General features: G+C 34.4%; 2 protein-coding genes across 5 annotated transcripts in view; both read right to left on the bottom strand.

The window, feature by feature from the left end:
• Positions 1–282: 282 nt before the first annotated feature.
• LOC125648354 (acireductone dioxygenase-like) lies at positions 283–4,266 on the bottom strand. The gene is made up of 4 exons (XM_048875366.2): positions 4,099–4,266; positions 1,786–1,905; positions 1,134–1,313; positions 283–687 (listed from the first exon to the last, which is right to left on the bottom strand). Exons 1-4 carry the CDS (start codon positions 4,216–4,218, stop codon positions 568–570), a joined length of 540 nt encoding a protein of 179 aa, XP_048731323.2. The 5' UTR covers positions 4,219–4,266; the 3' UTR covers positions 283–567.
• Positions 4,267–7,934: 3,668 nt separating this feature from the next.
• The window catches only part of LOC125648351 (uncharacterized), a 24,107-nt gene continuing 18,977 nt past the window's right edge, over positions 7,935–13,064 (bottom strand). For 2 of the 4 annotated variants that reach the window (XM_056140819.1, XM_048875361.2), the window contains 3 exons: positions 11,905–12,080; positions 10,581–10,737; positions 7,935–9,174 (listed from right to left, as the gene is read on the bottom strand). In XM_056140819.1, coding sequence (XP_055996794.1) covers positions 8,485–9,174; positions 10,581–10,733 — 843 coding nt within the window. In that variant the 5' untranslated portion in view covers positions 10,734–10,737; positions 11,905–12,080 and the 3' untranslated portion in view covers positions 7,935–8,484. Of the gene's footprint in view, positions 9,175–10,580; positions 10,771–11,904; positions 12,081–13,064 lie in introns of all 4 variants that reach the window. The other 2 variants (XM_048875363.2, XM_048875362.2) reach the window with 2 other exon arrangements.

Genomic DNA, 13,064 nt, shown 5'->3' on the forward strand with positions numbered 1-13,064 from the left:
TAGGTCACATGCACGTCATGTGGCTCCTTCATCACGAAAAAGCAAACGTTCATTACATACTAAACATTAGTCATTGTAAATACACCCTAAATGATGTCAATCATATAATATACTAAACATTAGTCATTGTAAATACACCCTAAATGATGTCAATCATATAATATACTAAACATTAGTCATTGTAAATACACCCTAAATGATGTCAATCATATAATATACTAAACATTAGTCATTGTAAATACACCCTAAATGATGTCAATCATATAGTATATGACAATTTCATCATAATCTGAAATTTAATTGTAAAAGATGGAAGATATACTGTGTTTTATACATGTATACTGAATCTACAGATTCATTTTGTGGTATTCAGAAATGTTTGATATAATTAGTGTACATGTACATTTTAATTTACATGCTTTCTCGTGTTGTACAAATTGTTTTTATAACAATGAATAAATTCAGATTATAAAAGAACATAGACCCGTAAGTAATTGATGAAGACAAGAACTTCATTTCTGTTCATGATATGTATACATAAAGCACTGTGCTCTGTTCTCTAGACTTCTAGGCAGACACTGGGTGACTTTGCAGGTAGATTTGGCGGGCCTCCATGTCGTCTGCTGGCCTGTTATGCGGCGTCCATACGGGTTCTCCGACGAAAAACCGATGTGCCTGGACGTAATTCTACAATTGAAAAATTAACCTGTGTATTAATGAAGGTCTATTGGAAAATCAACTGCCAAACCAAGTACGATACATGCGTAACTAAACTGAGAGTTCATGAGCACTGGGTTAGAGGTTTCTGGGGCCAGAATGGGATATATACCGATCATCGGCCGAAAAAAATCTTCTTTCTTAAATTGATATGTACTCCTAAACAAACTGGATGCATCATTCTCATTTGTCCATTTTAACAAAAATTAAAGATATTCAATGTAACTCAGTAAGAATGACAGATCAGACGGTAACCTCCACTTGCAAACTTTTTGGAAATTTCTTTCCTTCTTTAAATTCCAGTTGAAAGATCTCAGTAAATATTTTTAATCTCAGTGAATATTTGGTTAATAATGTCTTCCTCCCCACTTTGAAACTGCTTCCTACATGCCTCTTTGAATTAAAATAAAAAGAACCTTTTCATCCAGCGTGAATCTGTGGTAGATGCCCGCGGGAAGAATGATAAGGTCATTTGAAACCAGTTCGATTCGGATCCATTTGTCTTTCCCGTCTCGTACATCGAAATAACCACTCCCCTCTGAAATGTAGCGGATCTCTTCATCTGTGTGTAGGTGCTCCTCAAAAAAATTCTTCAGCTAGAATAAAAAACACATATCTGATTATATTTCCTACATATGAAACTGATGAAGAGGCTTCACATGTATGTTTCCTGTCCGTATATCCCATGCAGGTATCCGTCGGGAAAGGGGTGCGGGCTAAAGTATCATGTTTGCTTTTAGTATGTTAAAATATACTTCTAACCTGTCTTGGAGAGTATTTACAAAAATAAAGTGAAATAGGTAATGGGAGGGTTGTGAGATGCAGGGGTGGGATCCCAGTAGTCAACCACCTGTGGATGTATGGGGGTGGGGGCACAGAACCTCACTTGATGTTAGATAAAAATAGGTTAAAATTATCTATATTGGTAAATATTTTGGTTCAAATCTACAGTTTGTTTTGGGGGTTTTTTCGGCATATGTACACACGACCGTTTGTTCGTCCGTCTGCAAACCAATTAATGTATAGCTCATCTAACCTCCCCAACGATGCAATGGACAAATTTCTCACCTTCTGCTCATAGTTTGGGAGTTTTTCCGGGCTGCATGTGATCATGTCTTGGTACGTGTATCCACGATCAGCCCGGAGTTCCTTCACCTGCTCCTCTGCTTTGGCAGGGTCTGAGCTTATCTGTTTCAAATTAGGATATCACAATAATATACATTGTAGGTAACAAGATTTACAATTAAAATGAAAGCTAATGATTTCACAGGGAATAAACGTCAAACAGTAAAAAACGGAAGTCGCGCGTTTTCATGCGAATCAAAAATATCAAATCGAGAGGACAGGCATAGACTTCAAGATCATATATTTACATTTCCAATAATTTTGCCTTTGATAACTTTAAAAATTATAATGAAAGCCATTTTCATATAAATGCGCTGCAGTTGTGAAAACTTGATTTAAATATAGCATGTATGTCTAATTAACGGCCAAGAACCTCAACAGAAATGAAAGTAGAAAGTAAATATAAAAAATAAATTTCAATTTTGAAAAATGCAAGAGTGTATTGAACTGTGACGCTCTGCGCCGAGATTTATAGGGCTGCGCAATAATATCAACATTCCTATCTATTGTGGTTCGTTGACAAATACCCTCAAATACTTTTTTCATCAGGTATAAAATCATAAAGTTGCATGATAATTATACAGTTCAAATAAGACTCCTGATGAGGTAAATTTGCATGCAGCTAAACTTCTATCTATTCAACAATTATTTCAATATTATTTAACTCGTATCTTAATAAAGATAATTTTAATTCGTTTTGAAAATATTGCAAGACAGATCACAATACAGTTAAAAATATTGCAATACATGTATATCCATAGAAATTCTGAAAGTACCCTGTCCTATACGTCGCATACTTTTCATGAAGCCTAAACGCACGGAAATGAAATCAACCGAGTTCTAGTATTTCTTTTTTTTTTTTTGTAATACATGTACATGTATTACATGTACTAGTAAAGTCATCGTCGCAAACCACGGCCAATATGTACGATCCTCTCCCATCTGGAGAGAGCTATACAAGATATAAGATATTTTATTGACCAATGAAGGGCCCCAGAAGGCATAGTTGACAAAAGAAGTATAATTTAAACATTATTTCTATCATAGAAACTCAACAACAATTGCTCACTGCGTAATCATAATCAGGCATCATTGTCTCTAGTGTTGATGATGAAATATCATTATACTTTTTTGTAAAGGTAGATGTTAATAAATGTACATATTGTATTCATACATTTATATGTTCTATTGCATCCAAGAACAAAAGATAAACTTTCAAAAAAACTTGCATGTACATGAAAATACATATGTTTATATAATTGGTCCTTTTACTGTCATGTTTTCAAAAAGAAATTTTCCAAGCAAACATAAAATTTCTTTACTTTCATTATTTAAGATTCCCTACCGTGGCTTTAGAGGATGTAGTAAAGTTAAAGGAAGTGGTTTATTCAAGAATATATTTCATTTTTGAAAATACATGTATGAGTATAATGATGAGGGTATATGAACTGTGACGCTCCATGAAAAGTATGCCAGCATGAAGCGCCAGAGTTCCTACTGGTTTTTTTCCAAATTGAATTCCTTATTTTTCAATTAACAAACTACAGGAGGCTCGTCGAGTGTTTTAAGTTAAAAGAAAACTGACAACTTTTGAAATGTGATGTGCAACATCCTTATTGCGAAACTCGCTCGTGTGCAAGGGATTTTGTGATCTGCACAACACTGCACTTTGTCGAGTTGAATTAAGCTGGTTTATATGATGACGACGTCCTTCGCACATTAATTGGCCAGGTAAGAACGAGATGGACCGAATATACTCAGAGCCAGCGAGGGGTATGCGAAATGAGCAAAAGTTGTGAAAACAGTTTCTCATGATTTCTGTACCCGACGTTTGGATCCACTCCCAGGCGGTGATCCATGTACCTCTCATTTGAATGCGCGGATTTTATCCATTTTTTTCTACCCCCCCCCCCCCCCCCCCCCCAAGTAACTTTCATTCTTAATACACAGTCGGTGCACTTTTAACCAATTAAGAGTTGTTAAATTGAGTATTACTTCATTTATCCTTCGGTATTACCTGTACTTTTCATTGTACGATATAATCAATTCCTTCATACATCTCGCACATTCCCTGTTCACTGTATTTTTAAAAAATTGATTTGTATTATAATATAATTTATAACATATAAATTTTAAAATCCTATTGTAGTATATCATACCATATCATACCATATCATATATGCCTCGGTCTCGGGGCCTGGAATATGATTGATAAATTGAAAATAAGGTAGGTCTACATAATTTACTGATATTTACCTCAAAGTACAGAACCCCCAAATCCTTCAGTTGCTCCAGACTGACAAACTGTGGGGGGTCTGTCATGTGGGGCTTTCTTTGGTCGCCCGCCACATCGTCCATGTACCACGCTCGCACCATGTTCGTGTTCGTTCCGTCCTATTTACACGGTATTCCATAAACAGGAATAGATCTATATTTGGAACAAGTCACGTGATACCTGGACGTCCGCCAATATTACTGATTTCAGGAACTTTCGGCACAGTTAGATAAGATGTTTCAAAACGAATATTTCTGCACCTATCGAAAAATAACATTAGTTTTTAAAATGCCAGGTGCCATTTTGATAATTTTTGAAATACTTAATTAAATACTGACTGAAAATGTTTTATTATACTGTACTAACTATACTTATTGATTGTAGTTATCGAAACTTGTTAAAATTATTGAAAGTTTTTTTTTCAGTTAAAAATACTATCATTTAAATAAGACATCGTTCTTTCGAATAATCGTCATGTGCAGCGTTCTCTGAATTTGCTTAAATACGACCACGAATGAGTATACAGGGGTCATTTAAGTCATTTACAGAAACAAGTGCCTGTGATGTCGGTCCGTGTATACGTACGATACTTTAATAAAGTCTGGAAAATAAGGATGCATCGATTTGAAATTAATGTGAATGCATTTAAAGTTTCATTCACGGAGACTAAGATTATAATATTATCATGTAACTTGGAATTTAATTGAATTTCAACATTATTTCAGTGGCTGCAGGTACGTGACGTTTTTCAAAAGGGGGGGGGTAAGTTTCTGACGGGTGAAAAAAGATAATAATTTAAATAAATATATATATATATATATATATATATATAAAAAACATAAAAGAATAAAAAAAAAAAAATGTTGCTTGATTTAACCCCCCCTCCCCCAGAAAAACTTCAACATCATAAATCGGGGGTTCGTCATATACTGCATGGGTTCTCTTAAATCATTCATTACTGCTATAAATAAAGGAGGGGTCAACCAATATATCTTACTTTGCATGCTAATATAAATAATTTTGTAAAAATTAATGCAAAATGAACGTTGTCCATAATCTGAGAGTACCCCCCCCCCTTTTTTTTTTCTTCAAGTGCCTGGATAAAACACAAGATGAGAATAGATAAATTTGTATTTTATCTCAATACCTACTATGTCGTTTTTGGTGCCGAAACATCCCGCAACCATAGTAATTAATAGTTCGTTTTGGTTAGGATCCGAGGATGGGAACAGGGGGGAGGGGGCATGCTTATGAAATACGGTGTAAATAAAATGAAACATACATTGTGCAAGTGTGGTATACATGGACGATGTGGCGGGTGACCACAGGACGATGTGGCGGGTGACCACAGAGGGAGAATAAATAGAAAAACATTCACAGCAAAATATCACCGAATCCGTCCATGCCTTCTCAAAAGACTACCTCTTTTAGAGATTCGTTCATTACATTTATAATAATTTCTTTACTTGAAAGCACGCAAACAGTTATGAAAAATATTCATATAATAGAGTACCAAACGCAGATGATTGATAAAGATTTTCATACTTTACAATTAATTATTACACGACACAGCCACACATTCCTAAATTATACTTAAGATTATCAAACAGGACCCAGACAACACACTTAAAATATACATAGGTACTGATAAGTAAATTATAAACTAAAAGCGTGTCTGGTTCATGTGGTTGAAATTGATTTGAATATTATATAATACTTTGGACGGGGTGGGTGTTACCGTAAAATACTAAAATCGTGTAAAACTAATCTTGAGTCGAAATTCAGAAAATCGCAGTCAAGATGACTGAAAAATACGCAACACATTACGAGGTCCTCCTATCTATCAAAAAATTTAGAACGTCCTGCTTAGAGAGAATCTGATCTCGCACACCACTGTTTCCATGTTCTACATCAATCCCCCGCTAACGGAGCCCAAGACTCTACTACGTAAACATTATAATTTATGTATGGAAAAGGGATGCAATATTTCGTGAAGAAATTTACGATACAAAAAGTAAATTCTCGAATATATATATAAAATTGTATGATTTATCTCTGAATTGTAAAGGGAACTTTACATTCGATATGTAATGTGTATCTCAAAAGCATTCGACTCAAATAGTGAAATGAACATTACATCCCTTCAAAGTATTCTACGCGGTTTGAAATACAAATTTCAATCTCTGAATCCATTTCTGAAATGCGTCACGGTCCGTTGATTTAGGTAGACCTATGAGGCACTGACTGACGGATGAGCCAAGGGCTTGTCGGAGTAACAACAACTAGATAAGACCTTTTTAAGTTTTGGAAAAAGGAAAAGGTTGCATGGGGCTACTTATGGTTCTTTTGGGAACTACGGGCCTTCTACCGTGTTTAGTTAGCCATATTTTGTTTCCAATTTTTCTTGCTGGTTCGAAATAGTGAATCCATGTTTCGTCACCAGTAACAATGTTTGCAAATTGCCTTTGATTGAATTTGGGAAATATTTTGAGCAATTGCTTAGCGGTTTGTACTCGTACCCGTTTTTGGTCATCTGTCAATATATGCGATATCCATCTGGCAGAAATCTTTCGTACTTTCAAAATGATATGCACCCGCGATAGCGATATGCCAACAGCTTTGGCAATATCACGAATTGTGGGTCTGCCATCACTTTCAGTTATTTCCCTGACTTTTGCCTTGCCAATTACAATCACAGGTCGGTCAGATTTTTCTGCATCTTTGACGGACTCTGTGCCAGTCAGAAATTTCTTTCTCTACCTACGAACTGTCTCATAAGATACCTTATCAGACCCATAAATTTCCCCAATTCAGTAGAACTCTGCATTACCGAATGACCGAGTTTTGTGCGAACTTTCATATCAGCTCTAATTTCTTCCAAATTCTCAACCCGTTTCCCAACCATTTTTTTTTTACAACAGTGGTCAACGACTGGCTCTATTGAAATGACTACAAGTTTAAAACTATGTGGAGCTGAAGACTCGTGTTTATACTGTTGGAAAGGTATTGAATAGAGCTATTCAAGAGTATCAACATCCACGAAATTGTGCAAAGCATTATCGCGCTGTGGTACAATACACATTACATATCGAACAGTCCTCGTATATTGTATTTAGTTGTGTATGTTACTGACCTCCTGCATGTTTATCTTATTTTCTTTCATACAGAAAATGACATACATGATTCATTTGGACTCATTTCAATTTTTTTTTTTAAATTTGAACAAAATGACATTAAATATTCCTTTAGGGTTTTAAAATTTGGATCAAACTCCAAGGTCAAGGTCACATGGTAAAACATCAGGGCATGAAATGAAATTTCTTGCCATAAGGAATCTATGATTTTAACAAATCAGTCGTGGTTATGTATGATTTTAGCAAAATAGTTGCAATCATGAAAATTTTCATGATCTAGATAGGTTTTGAATTCAGGGGTTCAAAAAGGTCATACAGGATAATTTCTTGATAACAGTCTCCTAGGAAACCTAAAAATCAAAGGTAATTTAATCAATAAGGATACATCACAAATGCATGCATGCATTTTTAAAATGGTCATGACCACAGGAAAATCCCTACTTGGTTTGAGGTCAGTGGGTCAAATGTCAAGGTTGCAAGGCATTTGACTTGATGGGGATTTCCATCATTTTCCCCCTCTTGCTCCAATCAAAATACATACACTACTGGATTACTTATGGTCAATGACAGTGCATTCTTTTTCACAAACAAAAAACTTTTCAATAACTTTTGTGAAAATTTTAAGTCTCCTTAATGTAAATATTTTTGTGTAATTTTCATGGTAATTACTAGCATGGTATGTATCAGATTTCATCATATTTATTTACGTAATTACATGTAACAGGAATAAAGAAAATATAAATGTTAAATACAACCTTTATCAAAAACGTGTATGGTATAGTCTGTCAATATCATACTCAATTACGGTAGTTCATCACTAAATAAATTTATATAGATCTAAGTCCATTTGAGTAAACCACTCACAATTCATGATTTTATATTCTTGCAAATTGATGTTTAAAATGTTGATTTTTTCCAAATTAATTTCTCACATTACACATTGTACATCTAAAATATCTAAAATAAAGTTCACACAGAGATAATACATGCAGATCCACTGAATAATCACATGAACAGAACATACAGACTGAAGAGTTCAAATCATTACATCTACTGATATTGATAATAGTGCATCTCGTATACAACAGTAATACCCCCAGAAAGAAATGAGTGAAAAATTTGAGGGGATATTTCAAAATACAACAGCACTGCAGGAAGACCTGATGGTGGAAAGCATCAATATTGCACTCAAATTGTTAAATCAGACATGTACTTAGTTTTCAGAAACTAATTCTAATGATAATGAATATTCCTCCTCCGTAACCTTCGAACTCGTGTGTTCAGTCCATATTCTGCCTCTGGTGTGTCGGCTACTAACACTTCTGATGGTGCCTTTCTGTCCGGAGAAGAAATGGAAGACCTCTCTGCTAAGTTTTCTACAAACTGCTGTTTTAGCCTTCCTTGCTTCTTCTTTTTGTACCTTTGGTTGTTGTGTGAGTTTAGTGAAATGGTTGGAGATAACACATTAAACAATCTTTTCACAGGTACAGGAGACACACACATTTCTGGAGGTAAATCCACCAGCTCTGGAGTTTTAATCACACCTGGGTTCATCATTAATTCATTAACACTTTTTTGTAAAACTGATTCACATCTGTTACGGTTTTTCCTATATGAAAATGATGTTTCTCTTCTATGGTTTTTGTCTGGGGAATTTTCTTTTTGGTTTTCACCTTCATCTTCATTGTCTGAGAAAGTCACATCCTGCATCACTGTAACAGGGGGAGTTCTCTCCCCTACAAACTGAAGAGAAGAAAACTTTGATTTTTTCTTCAGTCCATTGAATCTGGGAGATTTGGAATTAGTCCTACCATGACACGTGCAAGGAGGCTTGTTGCCAATCAAAGAAGGAGGCGATATTCTTCTGCGGGCCCTACGCTGTCCTCTAACAGTGCCTCTGATGTGACTGAACTGAGGAGATACCTGTGATGTTAAAAAGTTGAGCCATCATTTAAAAATTTCTTTTCCTCATTCTTTTTTATATACCAGGTACATGTAATCAATCTTTCTTTTCATTAAATCATCTGGTATCAGAACATTATCAGGATGATTCAGTTGTATATATATATATATTGATAAACGGTTTTCCTATCAAGCCTAATAAGAGCAATCTGTTTATCCAACCTCTCCTGTGTCTTATGCTTCAACTCTAAAAAAAAATTTCAAAGTAAAATCCTGATATCGAAAAAATCTCTACTTAGGTTTGAGTTTTCTTTTATTTGAGCAGTCAAAATTTGAGTAAAATCTCGGACTTAAGTCCAAATTTCGACTAATTCTATTTCAAGAAATCCAGGTCAGAATAAAACTGAAGCAGAAATGCAGAATGTTTTACCGTTGTGCAATGAATGTCAATTAGATGGAGAAAAGACGTCATGTATCGCAGTGATAAAACAATTATACATTTCAGTAGGCCTTCATGATACGATACATACTGCAATATTTATGCCATGATTCAATACTTTCAACACGATACATTTTACAGAAGAAACCAATAGCAATATTATTCAAAGAAAAAATTAATTACCAAGATTCACATTAATAATTTTAAAAGCAAAATGATTCCAAAATGCCAAACAGTAAGATGCATGTTGGCTCTGTAGTTTAAATTGATATCATGACAAGTTCATTATCATTTTCATAAGACTAAAGGCAAACAACAGTCTGAATGTTATTTGATGCTATTTTGTGCCTCACGCAGGTAAAAATAATCATTACAGGCCGAACCTGATGTATTTTACTGAACCAGTCTGTAATAAATGTATGGAACTGAAAATCGAGGCAATAAATCGAACATTGAATCGAGGGCTTATATTGAACAGTATCGATATTTCGGTGAATCGTTTCAGCCCTACATTTCAGCTTTGATGCCATCTAGAAATTATGCAAAAAAATTGATTAATTTATTGTAAAAAAATTAAAAAAGAAGTCCTACCAACCCATTTTTTCATTGCATGTAATACTCTCTGTAGTAAACAATCCTATTTTCTGTTTGGCCTTGCAGGAAAAAAAATGGGGGGGGGGGGGGGGGGGTTATCAATGGAAAGGGAGATAATCATACAATGTTGATTCTTTAAATAAATTAAGATTCATAAAGATGCCCAGTATCACTGGATAGGAGAGGTAGTGAATTGGGTGATCAGTGGTATGAAAGATATAAATGAACCCCTTGGGTGGCAGTGAAGTCATTGTCTACTTTGTTGGGTACATGAGGTAATTAACTATTATGGAAAACATGATAATTTAAGCAAAACATCACATTTTCCATTGTAGTTAATCACCCCAAATACGCAACAAACTAGACAGTGATTTTTTAAGTGCATTTAACCTACCCAAGACACATTACTGGCACTGCGCTGTGGTACAGTTACTGGGTGCTGAGCACAATAAACAGGAGTGGGCACATTTCTCCGTTTGCTTACAGGACTCTCTGTAAATACCAATGGCGGTCGGTGGTGAGATGACCTCTTCCTCCTCCTTGGCATATTTCTGTAAGGACATGCACTAGTAGATATCTGTAAACTACCTAGATTTACCACCATACAGATCTCATTCTCCAATTATGAATGAAACAAAGTCAACAGCAGTATAGTATAGAGAATCACAGTGTGCATTCCTCACAGAAGCAGACTGACCAAGGTTAGCAGTCTTAAATATACACAAACTGTAGAGTGCTAATATTATGCATAAACTTGATTTGATGAAAATATTATTCAGTGACAAATCAAGAGAATGCAAAATTGCAAGTGCTTACTCCAAAGGACAAGTATATCCTATATAAAAATATTTTTTTAATCCACTTATTTATATTAAAGATTTTTATTTTTACAACAGAAAACTGTCATTGTCAATTGATCAAAAATCATATCCATGCCCCTTTAAAAGTTTTTATTTTTGACATATGCATCAATCTTTAATTTACAGAAAAAGTTTTATGAGAGAGAGACAGAAAGAGAAAGAGAGAGAGAGAGTAAATATATCAAAAGGCTGTTTCAATTGAATAAAAGGTTCCATCCATTCCAGGTTGTGTCAAATTTTGTTTTTTCACCATTTTTATAGGTGTATTTCAAGGTCTCATAGTTCTTTTTCAAATGAGATATCACTACTACTATATTCAATGTCTTTTCTGTACACATCATTATATATATGTAGTACTTTAACCACAGAAAGTGTTTTGAATATATTTGTTTGAATAAAAAATTCCTAATAAAAAATTTCTTTTTGTAATAGATAACTGTAGATTTGTATTTTCTTCAACATATGTTTCCAAAGTATCTAAAAAGGATTGAACATTTACACATTCCCAGAGGAGGTGTTCCAATGTTTCTTCTTCCAATTTACAAAATGTACAGCTTTTTGTATCCTTCCTCTTAATTTTATGCAGGAAAGTGTTTGTAGCCAAAGTTCTATTAATAATTAAGTCTATATTGGAACCATTGAAATTTTGAATTTTTTGTTAACTTTTAAAATGGTAACTTATAAATTGTTTTCCTTTCACTTTCTTCAAGTCCAAATAGAATGTTAAAAGTTAAACCACTTATCTCAAGACATTACTTATATATCTGCCATTTTGGTTGATACAGAAATATAGAATACAAAAATTCCTTAATCAATGTGTTTTATTTTCCTGATCACATGCATATTAAACTTTGGTACCTTGATAACCCTAAGAATAAAGACTACTCCTGTCTTCTCCACTCTCTACAATTGTCCGCTACCATTTCCTGTTACAATTGTCCGTTACCATTTCCCGTTACAATTGTCCATTACCATTTTCCGTTACAATGGTCCGTTACCATATTCCCATTATGTTGGCACATGCATCTTGGTGGCTGTGGGACAGAAACAGAATTTAACAAATTCATAGTTATGATATACAGCACATATATCCAGGTTTTTAATATATCTTTCAGACCTAAATGTTTTAAAAGTCACCAACAGAAAGGAAATTCATTCTGATGATTATTATCACTATCTGAAGGAGAGAAGGATACCGGAGTACTAATGGATAAGAACCTCAACTTCAACAACCACATGCAAAATTAAATCAACAAGGCAAACAGCATTCTGGGACTCATAAGGAGAACTTGTACATATCTAGAATAGATAAGAGAAGTTTAAAATACATTTACCTATTTCAAACCCTAGTAAGACCACATTTTGAATATGCTGCTGTGGTATGGTCATGCACTACATAGATCAGGTGATATAGAGAATGTTCTAATGAGAGCCACCAAACCAGTACTATCACTCACGAATCTAGAGTACTCAGTAAAACTCAAATTACCAACATTGAGATGAAGGACACTGAGAGATGTGATAGAGATTTTCAAAATGTTTTACAGGAATATATCATGAAATATATATACTCAGTTAACAATGAATATACGATAAGAAGGTAACCAAAGGACTTCTAAAAAAGGATGAAATGAGAAGAACTTGAGGGCACTCAGAAAAAGACCATTGTAAGCTCAAATTTCAGAAAAGCTCAGAAAAATACCATTGTCAGCTAAACTTTCACAACAGGATTATAGACACCTGGAATGAGCATACCACAAAAAGTGATTTCACCCAATACAGAGAAAAACTTGCTATAATACAGAGGCAGCGTCCACTGTCAATCCTAAGGTATGATTATCAAATCACTGCATCAATGATAGATTATATTTAAAACTATATTAAACAAATCATGTTGGAGCGAATGCATGCAATCTAATTAAAATGAGATCTTCTCTAACCGTTACTTCTCCAGATTGGAGCAAATGACATCAGATCGATGAGTTTTTAATTATGTGAAGAATTGCTGTGAATTCTGG

Source organism: Ostrea edulis, chromosome 6 (assembly GCF_947568905.1).
Source record: "Ostrea edulis chromosome 6, xbOstEdul1.1, whole genome shotgun sequence".
Lineage (NCBI taxonomy): Eukaryota > Metazoa > Mollusca > Bivalvia > Ostreida > Ostreidae > Ostrea > Ostrea edulis.

What these genes read in the sequence shown, in the direction of transcription:
- LOC125648354 (XM_048875366.2), bottom strand. Translation starts at nt 4,218, where the DNA reads ATGGTGCGAGCGTGGTACATGGACGATGTGGCGGGCGACCAAAGAAAG. An exon ending in TCCCAAACTATGAGCAGAAG is followed by an intron (nt 1,314 to 1,785) that starts GTGAGAAATTTG and finishes TTTTTATTCTAG; the next exon opens with CTGAAGAATTTTTTTGAGGA. An exon ending in GATTCACGCTGGATGAAAAG is followed by an intron (nt 688 to 1,133) that starts GTTCTTTTTATT and finishes TTTCAATTGTAG; the next exon opens with AATTACGTCCAGGCACATCG.